General features: G+C 35.2%; 2 protein-coding genes across 2 annotated transcripts; both read right to left on the bottom strand.

The window, feature by feature from the left end:
* Positions 1–1,415: 1,415 nt before the first annotated feature.
* On the bottom strand, positions 1,416–3,158 carry LOC145616946 (uncharacterized). The gene has a single exon (XM_081671659.1). It carries the CDS (start codon positions 3,156–3,158, stop codon positions 1,416–1,418), a length of 1,743 nt encoding a protein of 580 aa, XP_081527785.1.
* Positions 3,159–10,058: 6,900 nt separating this feature from the next.
* Positions 10,059–11,953, bottom strand: LOC145616948 (uncharacterized). The gene is made up of 2 exons (XM_081671660.1): positions 11,119–11,953; positions 10,059–10,729 (listed from the first exon to the last, which is right to left on the bottom strand). Exons 1-2 carry the CDS (start codon positions 11,951–11,953, stop codon positions 10,059–10,061), a joined length of 1,506 nt encoding a protein of 501 aa, XP_081527786.1.
* Between the last annotated feature and the right edge of the window lie 13,243 nt (positions 11,954–25,196).

Below are 25,196 nucleotides of genomic sequence, written 5' to 3' on the forward strand. Positions count from 1 at the left end.
CCATTATTTGCCCTTCCTCGATCTTTTCTCTAATCCTTTTCAACTTCTCATCCCCTAGTTGGCTATCTCGAATCTCATCATAAATTGATGTCTTGACAGTTAAAGCACATAGCAATTTATTTACTTCTCCTAGCTCCATTACCTCCAAATTCATCTTTTTAAACTCCACACACAGTGGATCCGGAAGAATCATTGCATTGACTCCATGACTTGACTTCCTACTCAAAGCATCGGCCACCACGTTAGCCTTTCCTTCATGATACTGGATATCTAAGTCATAATCCTTAATAAACTCCAACCATCGTCTTGTCTCATGTTCAGCTCCTTTTGAGTGAATATGTACTTCAAACTCTTATGGTCGGTAAAAATCTTACATGTCACCCCATATAAATAGTGTCTCCAAATTTTCAAGGCAAACACAATTGCGGCTAACTCTAAGTCATGGGTGGGGTAATTCACTTCATGGGGCTTTAATTGTCTCGAGTCATAAGCAATTACTTTCCGATTTTGCATCAACACACAACCTAGCCCAAACTTTGATGCATCACTATATACTTCATATTGTTCACTTCCATCTGGTAGGGCTAACACGGGAGCCGTAGTCAACTTTTGAAATAATAACTGAAAGGCTTTCTCACATTCCGGAGTCCACTCATACTTACATTCCTTCTTCATCAAACTCTTCATAGGCCTTGCAATTCTTGAAAAATCTTTAACAAATCTTCTATAATAACCTGCTAACCCGAACATCCGACACACTCCTCGGGGTTGGCCATTCGCTTACCGCCTTTACCTTTGCTGGGTTAACTGATACCCCTTCCGTGGAAATCACATGACCTAGGAAGGCTAGCTTCTCCAACCAAAACTCACATTTTGAGAGTTTAGCATACAATTGATGCTCTCTCAAGGTTGACAATACCGCCCTCAAATGATCCTCATGCTCATCTCGATCCTTCGAATACACCAAAATATCATCGATAAACACCACTACAAACTTGTCCAAGTATGGCCTAAAAATTCGGTGCATTAAATCCATGAAAACTGCGGGTGCATTGGTTAACCCAAACGGCATTACAGTGAATTCATAATGACCATAACGAGTTCTAAAAGCACTCTTTGGGATATCTGAGTCTGCTATCCTTAACTGATGATACCCTGACCTCAAATCAATCTTCGAAAATATCCCTACTCCCTTCAACTGGTCGAACAAGTCATCGATCCTAGGCAGCGGATACTTATTCTTGACTGTCACGTTGTTCAATTCTCGACAATCTATACATAACCTCAAACTTCCATCCTTCTTCTTTACAAACAAAACAGGTGCACCCCATGGTGATGAGCTGGGCCGAATGTATCCCTTTTCCAACAATTCATCTAATTGAGTCTTCAACTCTTTCATCTCTACCGAGGCCATTCTATATATATGGACCCTTTGAAATGGGTCCTGTCCTTGGTACTAAATCTATGGTAAATTCAACATCTCTCACAGGTGGCATTCCTGGAATTTCCTCAGGAAAAACATCAAGAAATTCATTTACTATTGGAATATTCTTTTCATCCCCTTTATCCCCTTCTTCTATCTCCTGAACACTACACATATACAGTGGATACCCTTTTTCCACACACTTCTTAAGTTGCAAGGCAGATATGATCTTCAACCCTGATTTCTTCCCTTCCCTTCGGTAAGTTACCCTAACTCTGTTTGGGCCAAACAACGTGACCTTTTGGGCCTCGCAATCAATTTGGGCCTTGTATTTACCCAACCAGTCCATCCCCAAAATGACATCGAGATCTTGTAAGTCAAGCTCAATTAAGTCTGACGGGAATTCCACCTTTGAAATGACAAGTGGTATACCCCGATGCATCTTAGTGCAACCCATTACTTCCCCTGATGGGATAGCAATATCTAAGGAAACAGACACCGGATTTTCTAACTTGAGTTTATCTACTAAAGTTCTAGAAATAAAAGAATGAGACGCCCCCGAATCAAACAAGACTTTAGTAGATATAGAACAGATAAAGAAAGTGCCAATTACCACATCAGAAGTGTTTGTGGCCTCATGACTATTCATCACGAACACGCGACCTTTAGAAGCAGATCCACCAATGTTACTCGGTCCAGTCTTAGGAGTGAAACCGGCGTTTTGAGTTGGCTTAGGTTGGTTCCTCACATCCGGGGTCTTACCGGACTGCACATCAGAGGCTTTCTTGAAACATTCATACTCACGGTGACCCAGTTTTTGACAATAACGACAACTCACTGGATTCCCTTCACAATCTTTCCCGGGATGGTCTTTCCTACACCTTTTACAAAAATAGGACCTTTTGGGTTTGTCTCCAATCCCTTGATTCCCATTTCCTCTTTCAAAGTCACCCCTATTATCCCTCCTTCCATTAAAACCCCCACTGAAATTCCCATTGGTCTTAGGCTTTTTCTCATTCCCATGGAAGCTCCCACTAACCTTCCTTACCTCACCAGAATAGTTCCCCTCCAACTCTCTTCCCTTAATCCCATAAAGGTGGGCTGCTCTCCCATAAACTTCATCTAAGGTTTCAAAGGTTACTCCCCCCAATTTCCCTTGAAGGGTTAAAGTCAGACCCTGTTCAAATCTTTGGGCTTTAAGGGCTTTAGTTGGTACTACTTCGGGTGCAAACCTCATTAATTCAATGAATTTACTATAGTACTCACTTATGGTCATATTCCCCATTCTAAGGTTAGTAAACTCCATACACTTTTGTTTCCTTAAATAGGAAGGATAAAATTTTGCTCTCAAGGCTTCCTTAAGTTCAATCCACCCAAAGTCGGGTTTACTCATCAAGTCATTTTTCCTTTGACTCCACCATAAATCAGCTTCTTCTCTAAGGTAATAGACAACATTGTTAACTCTTAATTCCTCTGGGCAATTGATAGCATCAAAAAGTTTGTCGAATTCTCTTACCCAGTTTTCTATGCTAGCCGGGTTTACTTGGCCAAGGTAGATGGGTGGTTTGGCTGCAGCAACTCTTTTGAAAACTTCCCCAAAACTATCTAGATCGTTGTGGGTTTTTCTTTGGTTTGAAACGACATTGGATATGTTTTTAGTTATTTTAGTTAGCCTTTTGATGACCGAGTTCACTTTGGATCTACTTCCTCTCTTGTTTCCTTGCCTTAGCGACATTGTCCTGAATAACGTGGTAATTAAGAACAATGAATTTACAATAAATTATTCATCCGTTCAACAAAGACTCAAAGTTGTGATAACTTTACTGTTCACAATATATCTTGAGTACTAAACGTTATTCAAGCCTAAAATTGTCATTAAAAAGCATCAATATATAGGTAACATCTCGAAATAAATTTATCACAAGTTTCATCATAATTTCATACAATTATGAGACACAAATCGACAAATACTTGATCACATAATTCACATAAGAGTATAATTCACCTTTCAATCCATTTCCAATTTAGGAATAATTTTTGTATAATTTATGAACTTTCGATATACCTTGGAATATAAAAATTCCCAAATAACCATCAATCTTGCTATATTTTGAAATTTTATTTGATCCTTTTAGTCTAAAATATATATATCTATATAATTTGGACTCCATATGCACATAATTCACGTAAGGATTGAAATCATTTTCGAATACGTTTCCAACTTTTTAATTTCGAAAATATAATATAATTATAAGTTGAATAATTGATTCATAATGTGGATTAGTTGGACCAATGAGATCCCAGGTGGGAGAGGATAGAGTCAACGTCGCCCAGAGCCCAAATCCTGCCTAGACAGAGCTCATTGTCAATCCAACAATCCCCACTATTAATCTTTATTCAAATTAAAATAAAAAATAGTTTTTACTCAAATACTTAGTATGTATTTACATAAAATAATGCGAAACTCTATCCTATACGCCCTTCTTAGGTCTACCCATCAGTTTTATTTTCCCATTTTAATCTTTTTAAGACCCAAAAACTGATACCACTTTGTAACACCCCCAAATTACTCTCCAATAATAATGATACTAATATAATTAAGAGAGTAGTTTAGGAGCATTACCGCCACGTGATAACGTAAGGCTTTTAAAAACAGAGACTTGCAACGGAAGAAATACATCTTAGCTTTCATTAATTAATTGAAAATAGAAATAGTTTTTGAAACATAAATCTTCATGATACTCATACTAATTCATAACAGTGAATCTAGACTAAGTGATTTTGCCCTTCGTCCCCGATGCAACATTTAGCTCACGTTGACTCGTCGTCATTACCTATCTACTCATCATAAATGATAAGTAGGGCCAAGCCAAAACAAAAGAGAAATGCGCGTTAGCAAAATGCTAAGTACATATAAGTGCTAAATAAATACGTAAATTAATTTAGTTGATTAACATTTTTTTTTTCGAAATATATAATTCTCATGAAAACATGGTTATTCAAACTTTCCATAGACAAGATTTCATATTTTGGAAAACATCCAAAATTTATAATTCTCTAATGTATTTTCCAATTAAGGTTTGATAATCAACCATTTCATAACAATTTTCCCAACCTAAGTGTGCACACCCCTCAAGCTAGTAACTCATTTACATAGTTTATACTCGAGGAAAGACTAGATCATACAAAGCTCATAGTCTTATCATTTATCTCCGCATAGTGGGAGTCAAGAAAATCCAATAAACACCTTTGATAAATCAATCTTCCAATTCCCATGTATGGGATGATTAAAATAATAACATTTTCTTTTTAAACAATTTAGTAAACCAAGTAAGTTTACAACCAAGCTTATAAAGCATTTAAATATCAAACAATCGTTTTTATTAAAACAAGCTTACACGATTTATTTTATAAACATTCATAAATCATTGTTAAACATTCAAACATAGTTCATTATTCAAAACATAAAACACATTTATGAATAAAATCACATTAGTTAAAGATCTAGCCACGAATACGTACCTTGATCTTTTCACACAAGTACGAAACTCCTAATTACGAACTTGAAATTCCCCCTACAATAACCAATAACTCTTATTCAATAATTCTTCAACAATAAACCCAAAGACATAGAACACAAACTCTAATCTAGTTGTGCATGAACAACTTAAATATTAATTACGTCCTTTTTATAAAATTAATACTTTTATAAATAAATCTTTAGTAATAATCAATAATAATAATAGTAATAATAATAATAATAATAATAATAGTAGTAGTAGTAGTAGTAGTAGTAATAAGTAAGAAGTAGTAGTAGTAGTAGTAGTACATAGTAGCATATAAGTAATAATAATAAGTAATAATAATTGTTTTCAATCAATTAGCCCAAAATAGAAGTGTTTAGGAGCCCACTTACTTTTAATTAGTTTTGGTGGGTTTTGTATCAAATAAATGAACTAATTAAAAGACCAAACTAATCTATTTTTTTTTTTTTTGGTTTTGGTTTGTTTGTACAGGAACTACGAAGGAGGTGTTGTGGGTTGGTGGTGTGGCTGGCTTGGCAGCAGGGGCGGCGGTGGTGCGCCGGCGAGGTGGTGGTGGTGCGGTTGGTGGCTCGCGGCCAGGTGGTGGTGGTGTGGTCGGTGGTGGCGCGGAGGAGAGAGAAAGAGGGAAAAAAAAATGGGTTTTTGGGTATTTCAATTTGCTGAAAATTTGGGAGTATACTTTGCTAATGAATTTGTTCAAGATCCTTGCTCTATTTATAGGGAAAATTAGGGATTAAAATAAGATTAAAGGTTGTAACTTTAATTTGCAATTGGTTGTTTTTGGAGGTGAAACTTTGAATTGCAATTGGTTAATTTGGAGGTGAAATCTAATGGTTGGGAGCAAGTTTGATAATGGTGATGGAGTTGATGAGTTACATGTGGAGGGTGAGGGTGAATGTAGTCAGAAATTATAGTTGGGAGAGGTGTTAGTTGGAAAAAGCTAACTTGATGAAGCTTTCATGGAGGAATGGAGAAGATGAACGTAGTCAAGGGTGATTGGGGATGAAATTTTATTTTCTTTTTCCTTTTTTTTGGCTAAAATTATGAGTTGGGTTGTAAATATCAATTGGGCTTGTACTAGTCATATGGGTTAGAATAAATGGCTTACTTGCCCAAACTATGTTCATGAAATAAGGCTCATATTTAAAATGATAATTTTATAATTAGAGTTTAGGAAATTATGTACAATTTCTTATTAGAAATCCACTTGAAAGTTGTAATATGTTTATAGGAAAAATTAATAATTTAATAATCTAAGCATCTTAAGAAAATATTTTATAAGCGTATAGGAAAATTATTCGTCCATTTTTATAAACGGGATTATAAGATCCGAAATAAGACATACTTATGCTTAATAATTATAATTAATAATAAATAAATTCGTTTAAAAATTAGGGGTATTACATCAGAACTTGGCTTAAATCGGATTGGCTTAATAACTCGGTCCAACGCCTCGTCTTCTTCAAAGATGAGCCCTTAATCACTGGTTCAATGACTCTAACCAGCCTTGGGCACAAAAAATTGTCGTGGTCCTCCAATGCTCTTAGTTGCTCCATATAATCCCAGGAAAATGCTCCAAATGTGCAATTCACTACAAAAGTCAACCAAAACTACGAAAACACTAAAAAACACAAATTAGTAATAAAAGTGGCTCTAAAGAGCCAAAAACACTACCAATTATGACCAAGGGACAAGGGTAAAATACTATATAAAATAGACATATAACGCATCTAAATGGGTTATACGCGATGGCCTAACCCAAGTGAGTTAGATGCGCTGCAACGGGCAGCGAAACTGAACGTCTTGCGCGCGGTATTATGGTAAGATTTGATTTGTTTCTTTATAAAATTCTGAATCTTTTGCAAGCGCATCACTAGCAGTTGCGCTGGGTGTCACGCGCAACTGATTAAGTTGCGCCCGCTAAACCAGCGCGATTCATTGAGATGCACGCTAATTTCTCTACGACAGCATTGATTTTTAACCTAGGTGCCTCCAACTCCGTCATAATTAGGTTTTAAACTCGGGCTTAAGCCTAATTATGATCGGGCTTAGTTAATTTGTACTTTAATTCACTTTTTTGGGGTTAGGTTAGTCATTTTGTGTTCTTGCAATTTAATCAGTTGTCTATAAGAATTTTACACGTTAATTAAAATACAAAGATGGTTTTATTTATCGTCATAACACTTCCTGTCAGGACAGGATGCCAAAAATAGATAACTACACATACGTCTTTCACGAGACACTAATACACCTAAGTAAGCTCAAAGTTGCCTATGACCTCGACATGAAAGGTTGATAATTCTGAGGGTTAGGCCCCAAATCTATATTTCAATAAATATTATTTTATTAAAGTTTACTAACATGTGTATTCTTTTAGTAGAAAGAGGTACGAGTAATCAAAGAGAGTAATTTAATTACTCTATTTCTGTAGAAAACATGCTTAGATGTTATTAATTCTTAGTATCATGTTTAAGGTATTAACTAATATTTCTAGAATCATGTTTAGGGTATCTTTTTTTCTTTCTAGTATCATGTTTAAGTTGCCTCCTATCTTTAATATCACGATGAGATCTTGTTAAGGCTAAAGTTTTGATTTTCATTAGTGACATACTAGGATTTGTTATAAATCATGTTAATATCTGCCTAGGATCTTACTAATATTATTATTATTATGCTTTGATGTTGATTATATTATTTTAATGACGATGATTTATTTTGTTAATTAATTATATGTTGCTTGATTGTTCATATGATTTATTGTTATTGCTTGATCACACCTTTTTTTGTAGGTTTAAAGGGAATTCGTACTTGAAATCACGCCTAATAAGATAATTAATAATTTGATTTAGGATAATATGATTTTAATTCAAGTGATCAACCATGATAGATTAAACAGCTTTAGAGCTAACTTAATGATTCTATGTTGATCGGAAAGCGCACAAAAATATCATAATAATAAAGTAGAGGCCTATTTAGGGCGAGTTCAATCTCTTTTATGTTGGATTCGTACCATCATCCCCGAATATCTAGTTATGGTTTAGGACCACTATGGAGTTAGTGATCTATGTGATCGTGAAGGGGTGTAACCTTCACAAACGTGACAGTTTACAAGTTCCTAAAACTTGTTGGCGACTCTTTTTCTTTAGGTTCTTTCCCTTTGGACGCCACCATGCTTAAATGCATGATTACAATGGGAATCAAAGTTGGGTGTTTGAAATAATCCCTACAGTAACTGACATATCAATTTGTCCATCATACTTGATATGCTCCTTCTACTTGTACTTCTCTTTATTCAACCTCACTACTCGCCATATAAAATAGGTTATAATAGGATAAATATAAAGAAAAGACATACACAAACAACAAAGTACGAATCAACAAATGTTGAGTACATATGCAATAATAACACTAATCACACTAACATGCATGAATATCCTGGCAATAGACAATAAATAAACAAATAGATAAAACATGTTTGCCACACAACACAAGCCAACTTACCTTTGACTTATGACTTTACTTTAATTTATTAATAAATATAGATTTGGATAACGCATCGAATAGATTTCCATCGTTAAAATAACCATTATTAGTCTTCCAATTAGGCGCTATCCCCAATTGGCACCTATTATGCCATACTTCTGACGAACATCCAGCACATTAATAATAAAAGAAAGTGTAGCATCATGTACCCCTATAAAAGCTGTGATAAATATAAAGTCATATAACTCTCCCCCCCATGTGTTATTACTCAAGGTATACATGTTCCAAGAGTTTTTGATGCGTATCCTTTTACACTTTAGGTGATGTACCAGTTCAACTTGTGATGACTCCAACCAATCAATCAAGAATAAAATACAATAAGCATCAACATATAATTTAATTTAATTCTTGAATTAAATAGTGAGCACATACAATTTATTTTAATTAAGGTTCCTTACCTAGTTTTGTGCACAAAATTGCACGATTACACCTTGGTGCATAAAATACACTATAACATCATTTACTCAATCTCAACTTATGTGAGTGAGTAATAAACTAAGTTCTTAACTAGACCTCAACTTATATGGGTCAGTAAATTAATAAAGTTCTTGACTAAACTCCAATAATAAATGGGTGATAATAATATCATAAATCATGTTTTATAAAATATAACTTTAACCCTTTTCAATAAACAAAGCTTGCTTACTAAATACTTGTCTTCTTAATGATGAATAATAAATAATAGTATAATGTAACATGATGCAATTACTTTCAACTTGGATCAACCTCATAATAACTATTCCAACATATTCACATGCTTACAAATAAGACATGGATAAATAATCAATCATTTATATTTCCAGTATAACAACAACTTAACATGATACTAATCTCATACTTGATACCAATTTAACTTCCTAACTTGGTACTACGCATATTTAACACATCCTGCGCGCATACGTACCTCAAATCATCTTTCCAAAACCCACAAATGCTAGAAATTACTCAATCTTAAAGCCTCTTACAATATCAAGTACATAACTTAATTAATCTCTTCCTTACACAAATTTCCAGCAAATAAACACTTTAAAACCTCTCTAATAAGCTAAAATTTTGGTTTAAAACCTTTAAAGTTTTTCCTTTAAGTGGGTAATTAAAACCCCAAGTAAAAACACATTCATGGTGTTTACAGAAAGAAAATAATAAGGAAATTTTTTCAACAACTACTATTTAAATGACCACTTTTGAGAACAACTACCATTTAAAATTTTCTTTTCAAAAAACTACCCCAAAGTCACAAAAACTTTGAGTAGCACTACCACGTTTTATTTTCCGGCAAGAATTTTCGATTGAAAAGGCCTAGTTTATAAAATTTCTATTAATTGTGGTATGAAAAACAAGACCTTTCGATAGTAAAGCACAATTATAAGTCAATTATCTTTAATTTTGCATTATAGTTTATTTAATTTCTCAATTAAATCTTAAAATTAGGGTTTGTGGTCAAAAAATTGAATTTAGGGCTTTGTAAAATTGGGGGATTTGGGGCAATTGAAGTGTATAATACAATTAAGGGTTTTTTTTTTTTGACACTGAAGAAAACAAGAGAATTAATCTAACATAAGGTAACTAGACAGCATAGCAAAATCAGGGATTGAAGTGATAGCGTTCGCAGCAGCCATTTTTGCAATTTGGTGTGCTTCTTCAACTTGAGATCTTTGTTCTTTTCTGATTATACACCACTCCATATTGTGGCCTATCCTGCTTATTTCCTTGATTGTCCAATTTATCGTTTTGTCCTGTTGTTCCTTCCCTTGTAACATATCAACCAGTTTGCTAGCATCCGTCTTAATTACTATGCTTTTGAGTCCCGCTTCCCAGCACCATTTGATTACCTGTAAGCAAGCAGTAGCTTTTGCTTGTAGAGCCGAGTTTGCAACCCCATAAGAACAACCCTGAATATTAGTTACAATACCTTCAAACTCTAGCACCCATCCTGCTCCTCTTCTTTTAGTCAACTTATTAAAAGCCCCATCAGTTTGAAACGTTATTCTGGTTGAGCCAATGAGTTGTAGTCCAATACTAGCAATCTTGTAACCTGGTGGGATGCAAGTGTCTTCCTCCGGTGGGTGAAGAAATTCCAATTCTTGAGGATCGATATTTTCGAAATCCCTTTGATTTTGTATGCTATCTTTCACCTTCTCAAGAATTCTAGCAATATGAGTTCTAGTGCCCTTAAAGCTAAACTCATTCCTAGCCAACCAAATTTCCCAAAGTGTTTCTAGGGAGGTAGTAATTCAAGTACTACCTTTTCCATCCAAGCTATAAAATTGCTGGATATACCAAATTAACCAATCTTTGATAGGAATGCTCGGGCCTAAAGAAGAAATAATCCCTAGACTCCCACATTGCCATACTCTTCTTGCTACTGTACATAGTCTTAGAGTATGTTTTATACTTTCCTCCTCCCCACACACCTCACAAGCTCCACTATCACCAATGTTCCTAAAGTAGAGATTACTTTTAACCGCTAGCCCATTATAGAGAATTTTCCACACAAATATTTTCCACTTTGGCAAAATTTTTTGACTCCACGGAAATTTTATAAATTTTGTCTCCGAGTCTGTGATCCTGTTATTGGTTGAACGCTGACTCATAAGGAAAGCATACCCTGATTTTGTAATAAATTCCCTGAACTCGTGTAGTGCCAATGAAGATCGTCCTCTCTATCCATCCCTGGTAACTCCAGAGCACCTATCTCTACAGCATCCTTCTCACAGAAGGCTTTCCTAAGCTCCCCTTCTTTCCATGTCCAAGAATTCTTGTCAATGAATCTGTCCACCTTCCAGGTCATTGCCTGTCTCAAAGTAACCTCAGAGTGTGCTTCTGGAGTTCTACCATTCACCCATTTATCTCTAAAGACTCCTATTTTTCCTCCATTTCCTACTTTCCAAGCATTCCCTTTCGAAAATAGATTTTCACTATTACGAATCCCCCTCATTCCCCAAGACATATTGCCCTTATAGCTCATGTGTAACTTTCCAGATTTTAGAATCGAACCACCCTTTGTAGAGAACACTCTTGCCACAAGTAGCTGGGGGTTGTTATGCATTCTCCGCGACTGTTTCATAAGCAATGTGTCATTTAGGATAGCAATATTTCGAACCCCCAAACCCCCCATTCCACGAGGGAGTTGAACAATGCTCTTCCGAACCCAATGTATACCTTTGTTGCCTTTATTTCCCCACAGAAAATTGCTGATTAAGCTCTCTATTTTTGACACAATACTCAAAGGGAGCTTAAAGTTGTTCATCACATGAGCAGCCATTGCTATTAACACTGTGTTTACTAAAATTATCTTGGAGGAGAAGGAGAGATTATTAGAGTTCCAAGCCATAATTCTTGCAGTAACCTTGTCTACAATATACAAAAAATTTGAACTTTTGCTACCTTGCATATCAACAGGCACCCCTAGATGAGTTTCTAGTTTCTCCATATACCTCATTCTTAAAATATTCTTAAACTCCACCTTATTCTGATTTGAGGTACTTGGGCTAAACTTTACAAAAGATTTGTTGAGGTTTAGTTGCTCCCCTGAAATTCTGCAAAATCTTTGAATAATCGACCCTACCTCATGGCATGCCTTATTCGAGGCTTGAAAAAATAGTAGTGCGTCATCTGCAAAGAACAAATGGCTAATCCTTGGGGCATTCCTTGCCATTTTGATTCCTTTGAAGAGATTAATCTCCTCTCCAATATTTAGCATTCTTGACAGAATGTCCATACAAAATAGGAAAAGGTACGGGGATAGAGGGTCTCCCTGTCGGAGTCCACATTTTGGTTCAAAAGTCTCCGAGGTATTCCCATTAATTAGGACTTTAAAAGAAACCGTGGAAAAACATTGGTGGCATAAGGGAATCCAATGTTCCGGGAACCCATAATTCCTCAAAACAATGACTAAGAAATCCCATCTCACTCGGTCATAAGCCTTGCTCATGTCCATTTTTATTACCCCTAGATATTGTCCAAATTTCCTTTTATTAATCAGATTTAGGAGTTCATGGCTTAGAAGAGTATTATCAGCCATATGTCTTCCTGGTACAAAAGCGTGTTGATATTCCGAAATTAAATTTGGCAACACTTGTTTCATCCTATTAACCATACATTTTGATATGCATTTGTAAATTGTATTACAAAGGCTAATCGGTCTTAGGTGCCCAACCTCTTCCGGATTATCCACTTTTGGAATCATAACAAGAATTGAATGATTCCAGGATTTTAATAAATAGCCACTATTAAAAAAAACTCGTAATTCCCTTTACCACTGAGTTCCCAACAACGTCCCAATGTTGTTTGAAAAATTCTGCATTAAACCCATCCGAACCCGGGGATTTATCCTTATTTATACCAAACATGGCATTTTTAATCTCTTCCGGAGAGAATTTCTGCTCAAAAATTCTCTTTTCTGATTCTTTAATACATGGCAAGTCTAGTTCCCTCAGCACAAGACTAATCTCCTCAGCTCCATTCCCACTAATATTAGGCTCATGGACTTGTTTTAAGAAATTAACAACAACACTAGTCACATTTTCCTTCCCTTCAACCCACCTATTGTTGCTATCTTTAATCATGTATATCTCATTCCTTTTTTGTCTTTGTTTCACCTGAGAATACATTACTTTGGACGGCATAACCCCTTTTTTAACCCACTGCTTTTTTAATCTTTGCTTCCAATATAGAAAATCCATGTCAATTTTGCTAATGCTAGAATTTAACATAAGCATAAATTCATTACCTTCCTCTAGTGTGTTGATCCTCATTGCTTCTTGCTCTAGCGTTTCAGATATGCTCGCCCAGTTAACTCCCCAAAAATTCTTATACTTGATACACCACTTCCTAATTAGTGGTCTTAGCTCTCTTAATTTTTGATGTACAACATACATACTCGAGCCTTGTACTCCATTCCTTTCCCATATACTTTTTATTAGAGAACCAATTTCCTCAAATTTAAGGCACCAGTTCTCTATTTGATACGGTCTTCTATTAGTAGTAGTTGTACCATTCCTATCAAACACAATAGCTCCATGGTCTGAAACTGTAAACGGTTGATGGTATAACCTCCCATTTGGATAATTCTCCGTCCACTCTTCATCTACAAATGCCTTGTCGATACGTTCCATTACAAGCTTGTGATTTTCTCTCTTATTCGTCCAAGTAAAAGTTGGACCTTTATAGCTCACTTCTTGCAGCCTTGAACCAATTCTCCACTCCATAAACTCCTTCCATCCCCTAATATCACTAGTACCGCCTAACTTGTCACAAGAGTACTCTACTTGGTTAAAGTCACCAATTAAAAGACAATTTGGTGTGTTATTAACTAAGGATAGAAGCATCGACCAAACATCACCTCTATCTTCTACTAGGGGCGCACCATAAACAAACATGACATTCCATTCATTACTATTAGGCTCAAGAACCTTACAAACTACAACATTTTTGGAAGAAAAAGTGCAAGAAACATTAAAGTTACTCCAAACTAAAACTAATAAACCCCCACTAGCCCCTTCCGAATCTACCCCAAAGAGAAAATTAGGTGCACTTTTTTTGAAAATAGTAGCACCTTTTTGGATAGACATTTTAGTTTCCGAAAGAGAAATAAACATAGGTAGAAATTTTTGTTTAAGCCATAGCACATAAGGGAGTTTAGGGGAACCGGCTTCATTGAATCCCCTACAATTCCAAGCTTATATCTTCATATGAGGGTTGGGCGCTGTGAAGAGCCAGCATCCACACCCCAAGTAGTGATTCCAAGCGATAATTTCAGGTTAAGAACCAAAGAGTCCTCGATGTCAGAGTTGCAATCCAAGTCCATATCAACTTCTTCCCTTTCCTGAGTTCTAAACTTTTTTGCAAGATTGACTTCGACTAGTGGAGATGATTTCCTCTTCTGAGCAATTAAGGAGTTCACCTCCTCCCCAACTTCGACACCCAGGTCCTTTGCCATCTCGACATCAGAGATCGCCTTTGAACTAAGAGATCTTGTCTCCTTGTTCCATAGATTGAAGCCTCCTTTCTCTTGTAATTCGACCAATCGAATTTTCCTTCTCTTCAAACCCCAATCTGTAGTGATGAAGTTGTTTTCTTGTATGTTGCTTGTAGATCTTGATCGAGGTAGCACCGAATTTGGAATTCTTTTCTTTGCCCACCCTGTCATCTCCGAGATTTCAGAGTAGTTGAAATCTGTTTCATAGCACGGAATCTCCGCACTACTATCATCAGAAATTGGAGATTTGGGCGGGTTGCCCAACCCTTGCTGTCGAGGGATTAAAAACCCACCTGCATCATTAACAAACACATTACAATTACCAGCTCTTTCTCTTGGAATTTCGATCATTGGGTGTACTTTCGATCTTCCATTATTGCGCTTAAACAGGTTGCAGAACCTATTTAGCGCTTTCAATGGTCTCCTTCTTCCCCTTTCCCTCCCAATTGGAGCAATATCAAAAATCTGAGGTCCCTGTGGAATTTGTAGGTAGACACCCACCTCTTCTCCTTCCGGAATTTGCGTCCCACCATGACTGTTTGTTTTCTCTGTTGAAGCTAGCCTCTGTTTTGGTATGTCTTCTAGAAGCCCAGTAGCTTCTTTTGGCTTCTCATTTACCAGATCCAAGGCCCACCTTTCAACTCTCCCCTGTATTTCTTTAATGTGTGATTTAGAGGTCCTATTTTCTAATTGAATTGAAGTCGAGAAAGTGGGCCTAACAGCATCTACCCTGTTCTTCATAAGGGAGCAGAAAGGTTGATTCGAAGATTCTCCCTTTTCGAAATTCCATTTCCTTGTCAACCCACATGCTTCAAAGCTAGGGTTTACTTCCTGTAAAGCATGTTTCAATTTTCCAGAATTAACAATTGAAACATCAGATTTTATACCTCGATTTGCTTCCGTGTTCTTATCCCCTGTCCTGTAGTATGCCATGTACGGATCGTCCACAAATCCGAATCTTTTCCCAGGTGACAAGTACACTTGTGATTCTAGAGCATCGTGCACTGTAGGATTGTCCCCATAGAAGTCATACGGGTTGTGTTCACCTTCGTCTGTCAGTGTTGGCCTCCAATCATCCGGATCCATCTCATTGTCGCTGCCACGATCAGTGTCTCCATTGCTCTGATTGAAGTCGTCGTTTGCTGGGTGGTATTCTTGCCCATCATCGTCTTCATCACCATTGTTATTATTATCACCATCATCGCTGTCATCTCCTCCTTCATCTCCTTCTTGGTTGTTGTCCTGTTCTTCCCCAACATTATCTAGCAAATTTAGGAGGAAATTTCTGTACCTAAATCTATCAGGTAAGCCTTCAATCATATTCGAGTAATATTGTATTAAAGCTTGTCCATACAGCACACGGAAGCCCTCCCTTTCGTATTGAGAGATCCTGTACCTAAGATTTCTTGCAGCAGCAGTACTAGAGAGATAGCAATGACAAGTATAATGGCCAGCACGCCCACAATTTTTACAAAATTTAAAGATTCCTTCATACCTAAAGTGGATCCATACCACTTGGTTGTCACCTTGGGATGAGAGGGTGTGATGTATTCACTAGCACCCTTGCTCTAAATTCCAGAGCATTTGGCATATCTTCTTCCTCGTTATAATCCATTCTTTTAACATATCCCACCTGTCGTAGTGCTTGGAGTGCCCATGCCCTGTGCAAGTACCCAAAGGGTAGCCCTACTACTCTTACCCATAGACGAGAGATGTCAAAGCTAACATTTGGGGGGTACATTCCCACATCTGCTTGTCTGAAGTTGACTACTCTCCCATCTAGAGTAGTAGTTTGCTGCTTAAGAAGAGCATCAGCATCCTGTTTAACTGAGCAAATAAAGAGAACATAATTGTCTAGGCGGTGTACTCTTATTGCTCCTCTTCTGATCCATTGAGTGTTAATAAGACCTTGAATAAGGGTTGGGTTTGGTGGGTGATCTCCCACAAAACGGGCAATGATGGTATTATTCCAGTTAATGTCTTCTGGAATTCTTTCATCAGGAGAATTTAATACAGTTCCCATTCTAAAACTAGGTGGGTAATGTGGATGATTTTGAAACATAGTAGCTAGAAAATTTAATGTGAAGCAGAGAATGTAGAACAAGAATACGAAATTTCAGCTGAGTATAAGAAGAGTCGGAGTTCTTCTGCTTAAATAGAAAGAGCAGTAGAAGGAAGTCAGAGTTGAATTATAACGTTCAACTCTTCTGCTGAAAATTAATCAAACAAGCAAGCTACCATATTGGTTGAGCAAAAAGGATGATCTGATATCCTCAGAATAAATGCAGCCTTGAAGATTTCTTACACTGATAATCTAAAAACTCTCTTCCTGATTGGAGCAGGGGAAAAGGTGAAGATCTTTGAGCCCCTAAACTCAATGAATGCTACCTAGAAAGCTAATTGCATGCAGCAGAAACCCTAAACCTCCTTGGGAACCAGCGAAAACAAGAACAGAAAACTAAACTCACAATCCTAGTGAGATAAACTCTCGAATTCTATAGAGAGGAAATATAATATACTTTGTTGCAATTACAATTAAGGGTTAATGTAGTGCAATATTGTCATTTGATTTGGGTTTTTTGAGGGAAATTTTATAAAGTATGCCCCAAAAATGGAGATTTTTTGTCGGAAACAATAAATGTGGTAGTGCTACTCAAACTTTTTGTGTTTTTGTGGTAGTTTTTTCAAATAAATGGTAGTTGTTCTCAAAAGTGGTCATTTAAATGGTAGTTGTTCGCAAAATTTCCAAATAATAAACAAAAAAAACAACAACAACAACAAAACCAGCATAATTTTTTAAGGTTTAAACCCCTCAAATAAATATGAAAATTCCATTAAAATCAATCAAAAACCTTCTCTACTTATGAGTAATTAACCACCTTTTATAAAAATACCAAAGTAGTAATTAAATATATATTTCAGCAATTTTGATAAAACTCATTAAAACTCGATAAATTATCGTCTTCAAGCCTTATCATCACTTACGATCAATGAGTATGCAAAAACCCCCTAATCAATTGTAAGTTAGAACCCTAAAAATCAACTATTTTATATTTAAAACCATCACTTTTAATACTTTATAAAATCTGAAAATGATAACACTTTATAATATGAAATTTATACTCATTAATCACTAAAACACACTTTAGACACCCATTTGTGTCTCCCCAAAACAAAAACTAGTGACGAATATATTTCGCCTCAAATCATAATCGAATGAAGTGAAAGTGTGAAAAGTCATAATCTTTCTTTCTGTTTTCGAAAACCTACTCTATTTTATGAAAATAGCCAGTCCAGTTTGGTTTGGTCCATGATACGGGTCCAATAACGGTGTAGTTAGATTGGGCTCAAAAAGAGCTTTCCGACGATATATTATAAGCCCAATTCCGATGAATAATGAGAAATTTATGGCCAAAATACTAAACTGGGCTCGATTTGTTTCTTACATACGGCCCAATGATCTAGATGAGGGCCTAATATTATTCCTTAAGCTAGTACGATTGATTATACTCTTCTAGAATCATCTACAAGGTTTTTTTTTCATCCTAGTAGGATTAGGATTGATAATTGTGTATATGAGTTTTACTTGGAATAAAATAAGTGTTTTATACAAAAATACGATTTTAGCTTTCGTGCGCAGTTTACGACTCAATTTTATCGAGAAGTGGATTCTGCGTGAAGAAGCGCCTAACGACAGTTTCTTCTGGCACTGGCTCTACCGCTTGGCGACGAGCCCTGTCGCAGGCTACAAAATGCTATTTTACTCCGTTTGAAACTCAAACTCTTTTCTATCGATTTCCGGACTATTTTCTTATAAATAGGGTCCTTGGACCTCCGTTTTGAAATCACCCAAAATTTTATAATTATTCTCTTCTCTCTTGAGAAATATAGCTTTCTTTCTCTCTCTCTCTTTCTAAACCAACCCTTTTGCAAACACAATACCGCATACAATAGATCTAGAAACACCTAGCCAAGTTCGAAGTTGCCTTCACCCTAGACGTGAAAGGTTGATATCTTTTGAGGGTTTGGTCCCAAATTTAGTTTAAACTTTTTAACTCTTTCTTTCAATTATTTGATTTAATTATTTGATTTAATATTGGGAAATTCTCAACGGCGAACCTCAATTTCTGTAACCCTGAAATGCTGACCTCCTTTTTTTTTATTTCATAAAATGACCCCAATTAAGAATTTGTTTTCACTCATAACCTTATTTCACTAAGTGGTTAATTTTAATTAACTACAGTTAGGTATTTTTTATAAAAAAACGAAAAAAAAACAAAAAAAATAAAACCACTGAGGCACCAACAGACCACCCACACCACCACCTCCAAACCTGCCAGCCACCGTCACCTCTCCCCCCTTCACTGCTGACGCCGACCCATACTCCCTGCCGGCGCCAAAGCTTCCCCTCCGTCCGATGGCGACGCTGTCCCAGCCTCACGATGCTCCCCCCCTCTCTGTCCTCTCACTCTTTTTCTCCCACCGCAACTTTCCTCTTTTCCTTCTCCACCTAGATCGAACCTAAACCACAGTGGTTAGGGTTTCGATAGAGGTGTTGCGGCTCGGGCTACGGTTTCAAATCACCACCACCTTTATCGAAACCCTAAACTAAGGTTGGTTTTGGTTCGGTCTCGGCGGAGGTGAAATAGAGGGAGGAGTGGCGTACCGGCAAGTGACCTGGGTCGTGGGTCGAAAGAGAGAGATAGGGAGGGTCTTTGGTCTGGTAAAGGGTCGGGTTGGGGTGAGGGGCTAGTGGCGGCAGCGGCTGAGGTGGAGGTGGTTGCAACAGCTTGGAGAAAGTGATAGTGAAGGTGGCCGCTGAAGTTGGCTGGTGGCCGGTGAAGGTGGTTTAAATTTTTTTAATTTGGTTTTTTTTTTTCAAAAAAAAAAATAAATCTAACCATTGTTTAGGTTTTTTTAACCAAATAAGATTCATTAATGTCATAACTAGGATAAATTTCTTAAAGAGGGTCATTTTGTATAATTGAAAAATAAGAGGGTTACCATTTCAGTGTTACAGAAGTTGAGGGTTGCCGTTGAGAATTTCACTTTAATATTTCATTGAAGTTTACTAACGTGTGTATTTTGTTATAAGAAAGACGCACGAGGCATCAAAGTAAGTAATTAGCTTACTCCTTTTTTAATTCAATGTAGAAAGCATGTTTATTATTTATTAATTCCTAGTATCATGTTAGGATGTTATTTAGTGCTTTCTAGAATCATGTTTATGTTGCCTTTTATTCTTTCGAATAACATTGTTATTATCATGTTAAGCTTAAAGCTTTGATCTTTATTGCTTAGTGACATGCTAGGATTTGTTATTAATCATGTTAGTATCATGCCTAGGATCTTGCTATTATTATTAAACTTTATTATGCCTTATTATGATTATGATTATTATTATGTTTTGATCAAGCAATAACAATAAGATATATATATATATATATATATATATATATATATATATATATATATATATATATATATATATATGTGTATATATATATATGTATATATATATATTTATCTATTATTGTTGTTATTGCTTAATTACGCCTTTTATGCATGTCTAAAGGGTATTGGTATTTGAAATCATGATTAATAAGCTAATTAATAATTTGGTTTAGGCTAATATGATTTTAATTCAAGTGATCGCCAATAATAAATTTAGTTGTGCATTAATATTCAATCAATATAGATAAACATGTTTAGGGTTAACGTAATGTTTGCATGTTAGTCAGAAAGCGCACATGAATACGAGTAGAATAAAGTAGAGGCCTATTTTATAGGACGGGTTCTTTCTATTTTAGATTGGATTCGTACCCTCATCCCCGAACACCAGTCATGGTTCCAGACCTATAGGAGTTGACGATCTCATAGATTGTTAATGGGTGTAACCTTCATTATGTGAACGGTTTACAAGTTCCTAAAACTTGTTGGTTACTCTTTTGCTCTTGTTTCCTTCCCTTTGGATGCCACCATACTTAAGTGTATGATCACATTAGGGTTCAAGTTTGGGGTAAAGCTTGAAATATTCCCTACCACTTATAAAACATACTTTTAATTTTTAAAATCAAAAACCCAAAACATATAATCATCTAAATAATTAATTAAACAAGGAGGAGAGAGAAGGGTGGATAACGGTGGTGGCTGGACGCTGACCGGTGGGTGGCTGGTCGCCGGTGGTGACGTAGCAGTGAGGGAGGTGGCATCAAGGTGGCCGGCATGAGCTTGCATGGAACACATGCTATGCATGAAAAGTTTCGCATGAAACCCCCAAATTGCCACGAAAGAGAAAAAATAAGAAAAAGAAAAGAAAAGAAAATTAAGAAAAAAAGAATGAAAGAATACTTAATCCGATTTTTTAGCCTCTGTGTGGGAAATTTTTTGGATTTGAGGGACATTTATAGTGTAATAAATAGAGATTAGGTTTGAGCTTAATAATAAATAAGTGGGCTTTAGTCATGATATATTTGACCTATAAGGGTTCAAATAAAAGGAATCGGGCTTAGTTAAATAACTTAGGGTACAGTATATAAGGATTGTTTACATAAGATTTTAAACGAGTCCAAATAATTAATAAACATTTAGTCAAAAATATATTTTACTTTGATAAAACTATACAATTTAAATTTTTTTTTAGCCCTTTAAAATAGTTAATTAAAATAGTTGATCGAGCCCTTGAAAATATATTTTATAAATAATTAAATAATTTATATGATGCATAAATATACAGGGTATTACATTAACTAATTAGCTTCATAATTGAGGCTCATTACTCTTCATCATTTAGGCCCATTACCCTTCATCATTAAGGCTTTATAAATTGAATATTATGAGAGATTGTGTCGTTATCTAAGTTATATTGTCATTTTAGACGTTGTTACACCTGCATATCATTTTTTTGACTTTTTATTTGACCTTCTTGATTATGAGCGAATGAAATGGGTCTTAGAGTTAGTAAAAGGTTTTTGGAATGGTCCGATCAAGATATAAAAGATACTTGGCCAATATCACTTAGAGGCCCAATAAACAAAGTCAATTTAGGAGGCAAATTGATGTTTTAATTTTTAAAGAAGTGTTAGCAAAAAGAGATATAATTGTACAACGGTTATGGGAGTCGGCCATAACTGTTCCATTTCGCCTATAAATAGAAGTTCAAGGATCAAAGGAAGATATGAGTAAATCAATCAACAACAAGTATTACATTTCTTTTAAGCTTTCTTCTTAGCTTTTCATAGTTTCTTTTGGGTTAATAGTAGCCAGGCGATAGTTTAGTTTATCTATTAGCATGTATTGAAGATTTTTCGTCCTTTTCTATTATATGATCATGGAGCTAACCTCTCCTTCAACTAATACAATTGTAGATATGAATTTATCCTTTAATTAATAGAATGCATTTGTGTCTTTTTGTCATATGGTTATCTACTCATATCTGTGAGCAATCTAATTCGTTTTACTTCTTTGGGGAAAGCTTCCTTATTGTTTTCTTTTTACGTTAGCAAGGCTATTAGTCTTTGAAACCGATAACTTGTGGGGTAGCCCTCTAATACTCTAGAACAAAATAGAGAATTTAACTTGTTGGAAAAGAATAATATTTGTCGCACGTTATATATATTGTCCGTAAGGTATTTATATTTGGCGAAATTGGCCTCAACAGCACAAACTTTTAACAAAGTGCAAGTAGCATGAACTTTGACTAGTAGCTATAACAACACAAATTTCTTTATTAGGTGAACAAAATATCATAAATGAAGCCCGATACCAAAAAAATTGTGTCGAAGACATGGTATCTAATATTTTAATATCATAAAAAATCGTCTAGTATTGCGTGCCTCGATTTGTATGCAGAAAATTTTTCTAATCAAACGAGGTTTTGAATGTCAATTTTGAGATCAAATTTAGCAAAAAAAAAATATTACAAAAAACATCGATTTACATGCTATAAAAATGTCTCCGCTAAAGTCTTGGGTCAATTTGGACCTTGAGGACTAAATATGATATTAAAATTTACTAAAAGTTAATAAAATATTAAAGATTCCACGTATTCGATAAAATTTTCGGTCCTAGGTTTTATCTATAATATTAAGTGCACCCGATGAAGAAGTTGGTACGGCTACTAGTCAAAGTTTATGCTGCTATATGCACGTTGCTAAAAGTTCATGTTGCTGAGGCCAACTTTGCATTTTTATTTTTAGCGTCTTTATTGTCAACAACTAAGTTACTTTTATTTTTACCGTAGTTTTGTCAAATTTATCATTAACTTAATCTAGATGTTGTGTGATGGTATTACTCATTGTAAAGGGTTTTAGGGAAAAGGTTAAGGGTTTAAAAGTATAAGGTATTTAAGTTAAGGGTTTAAAAGTAGAGGGTATTTAAGGTTTAGGGTTATTCTATTAGTTTCATTTAGTAGAAAGCACGTATTTAAATGTAAAAGAATCTTACTAAATAAGTTATATTATATAAGAATTATACCGAAAAAAGCTATTGATTTATACAAGGAACAAACATAGTGTAATGTTTCAATTGAAATTTAATGTTAAAGAAGTTATATTCATACTATATTAATGTTAATATATTATATTTATATTTATATTTATGCTCATAACTTAATTTAATTTATTATATTAATAACTTCATTTGATTTAGGTCATAATTAAAAAGCATTTGATGTGATTCATTATATGTTAACAAATTATTCTATCATTTGAATAATGTTATTGTCAATTCACTCTGTTTACTATCATTTGTAAACAGTTAATTGTGTTTACCATATTGTATACTTTCAACACGTCATTTAAACGAAATTACGTGCTTTGAGTGTAATTTGTTGGGTTTAGTCAAGAGCAAGCTCTGTGATTAATTATATTAAATTCACCAATCGGAAGCAGCCTTAGCTAGGCATTCCAATCACTTGACTTTGTAGAATAATTAGCTTCGTAATTAATTTTTAACCCTCTATCGGAATAACACACTTGTTTAAAAGACACCAGCCCCTTCAATATAAGTTATTAACGTATTAATAATGTTAGATGTTATATCCTAATATTCGTATTAAATTTGAAATGCATGTAAAGATAATCAACAAGGAAATAGTGCTCACGTGATGGAATGAAATAGTGTTCTTCTCTCTCTTTTAACATTGACAAACAAATAAAGCACGGAACACCTCCCATAATTTTCTCCTTTAACCACTGGTCTATCATCGGCAATAATTTAAGTATCGCCCCATCGAGCCCTGATGTTTGGACAAGAGTAATATTAGAAGGATTATCAGGCTCGATATAGAAAACTAGGTGAGTACAATGACAATCACGACAAATTTAACCCCCATCGCAGTCAATATTGATTTATTATCGCTTGAACGTGGGACTGCTGGAGTGATATTTTGTTGATGGTTATAAATGAGAGAAAGAAAATGTAGAATCGTGTTATGATGAAAGCACTTTTTAAGTTTTTATTACTGGAAACTACATTGGAATCTCACGTTATATCTTTAGAAAAAAAAAGTACAACCTCAATTAAAGTTAAATTGATAAATTATATATTCTTAAATAAAAATCGGTGTTCATTTCAGTTACATTCAAAGCTACTCAGTATATCTTTTAATCTCTCATACTTTAGTGATACATTATTTAGTTGTTTCGTCTTAATAAGTACTTTAAATACCAAACATATATATTTCTAGAGCTTGATAAATTTTTTCCGCTTCCTAACTAAATCTAAATTAAATAACTTCACAAATGTTTTGAATATCGCATGGGCTACACATCATCTAATACATTTATTGTCAACATATATACTAGCTCCATTAATATTTTTGTGCAACTTTTGCCATTTCAGGATGATCGGAGTTATGTGCAACTTTCTATTTTCTTTCTATTTTTAGCTAAAAAAGCATGAAATTACCGATTTACCCTTACTTGACTTTTTTTTTTTTTTTACCCTTACTATAATCTAATTACATTAACCTAAAACTAATCATATTCCCTAATCTAATGACTCCCTCCATTTATTACCCCAATTCCCCCCCAACTCTCCTCATTTACTCATTTCCCCAACAACCAAAAATTAATTGCAGCGGTTGGGTTTCCCTATTTGTTCTGAAGTTTTCTCCAGATGAACCCTAGTTTATCTTCTTGACGTGGGAAAATTAGGTCGTTGGACTAATCCTCCTAAGCCAAACAAAATTTATAAACACTCAACAAACCTAAATACAAGTATAGAGGTAAGTCAAAGGTCGAACCCAAAAGAACGGTTATGTCTAAGTGCTTCCAATTATGTGCCTAAGCTAGGTCGAAGACGAGGGGTAAAAGAGGACAATAACAACTACTAAGACAAAGAAACCAAACAAGTAAAATGCTAGGGATTAGGATTCACTTATAATAGCAATGAACAATGCAAATTGGTTTAGGAAGTTGACTAAGTCGAGCAATGTGAGGGAAGATCAATTATGCAACCAAAAGAGCATATCAAGCTATTCTCCTAGAGCTCTAACTAGCGTCAACTATGATAAACTCTAACTAGGAAACATCACAAGACACCTCAATCGTGTAATTGCAAGCCACAAATCAATGGTCCGTATCAATGTGAACTTACAATGCAATTCAATCTAGTGTGAATAACTAGGCTAATCAAGCCTAAATCAAACACACACATGCACATAATCAATTAACCAATTTAATCACATCATCAACTCCATCAA

The sequence above is a fragment of the Chenopodium album genome, chromosome 26 (genome assembly GCF_948465745.1).
Source record: "Chenopodium album chromosome 26, dcCheAlbu1.1, whole genome shotgun sequence".
Classification (NCBI taxonomy): Eukaryota; Viridiplantae; Streptophyta; class Magnoliopsida; order Caryophyllales; family Amaranthaceae; genus Chenopodium; species Chenopodium album.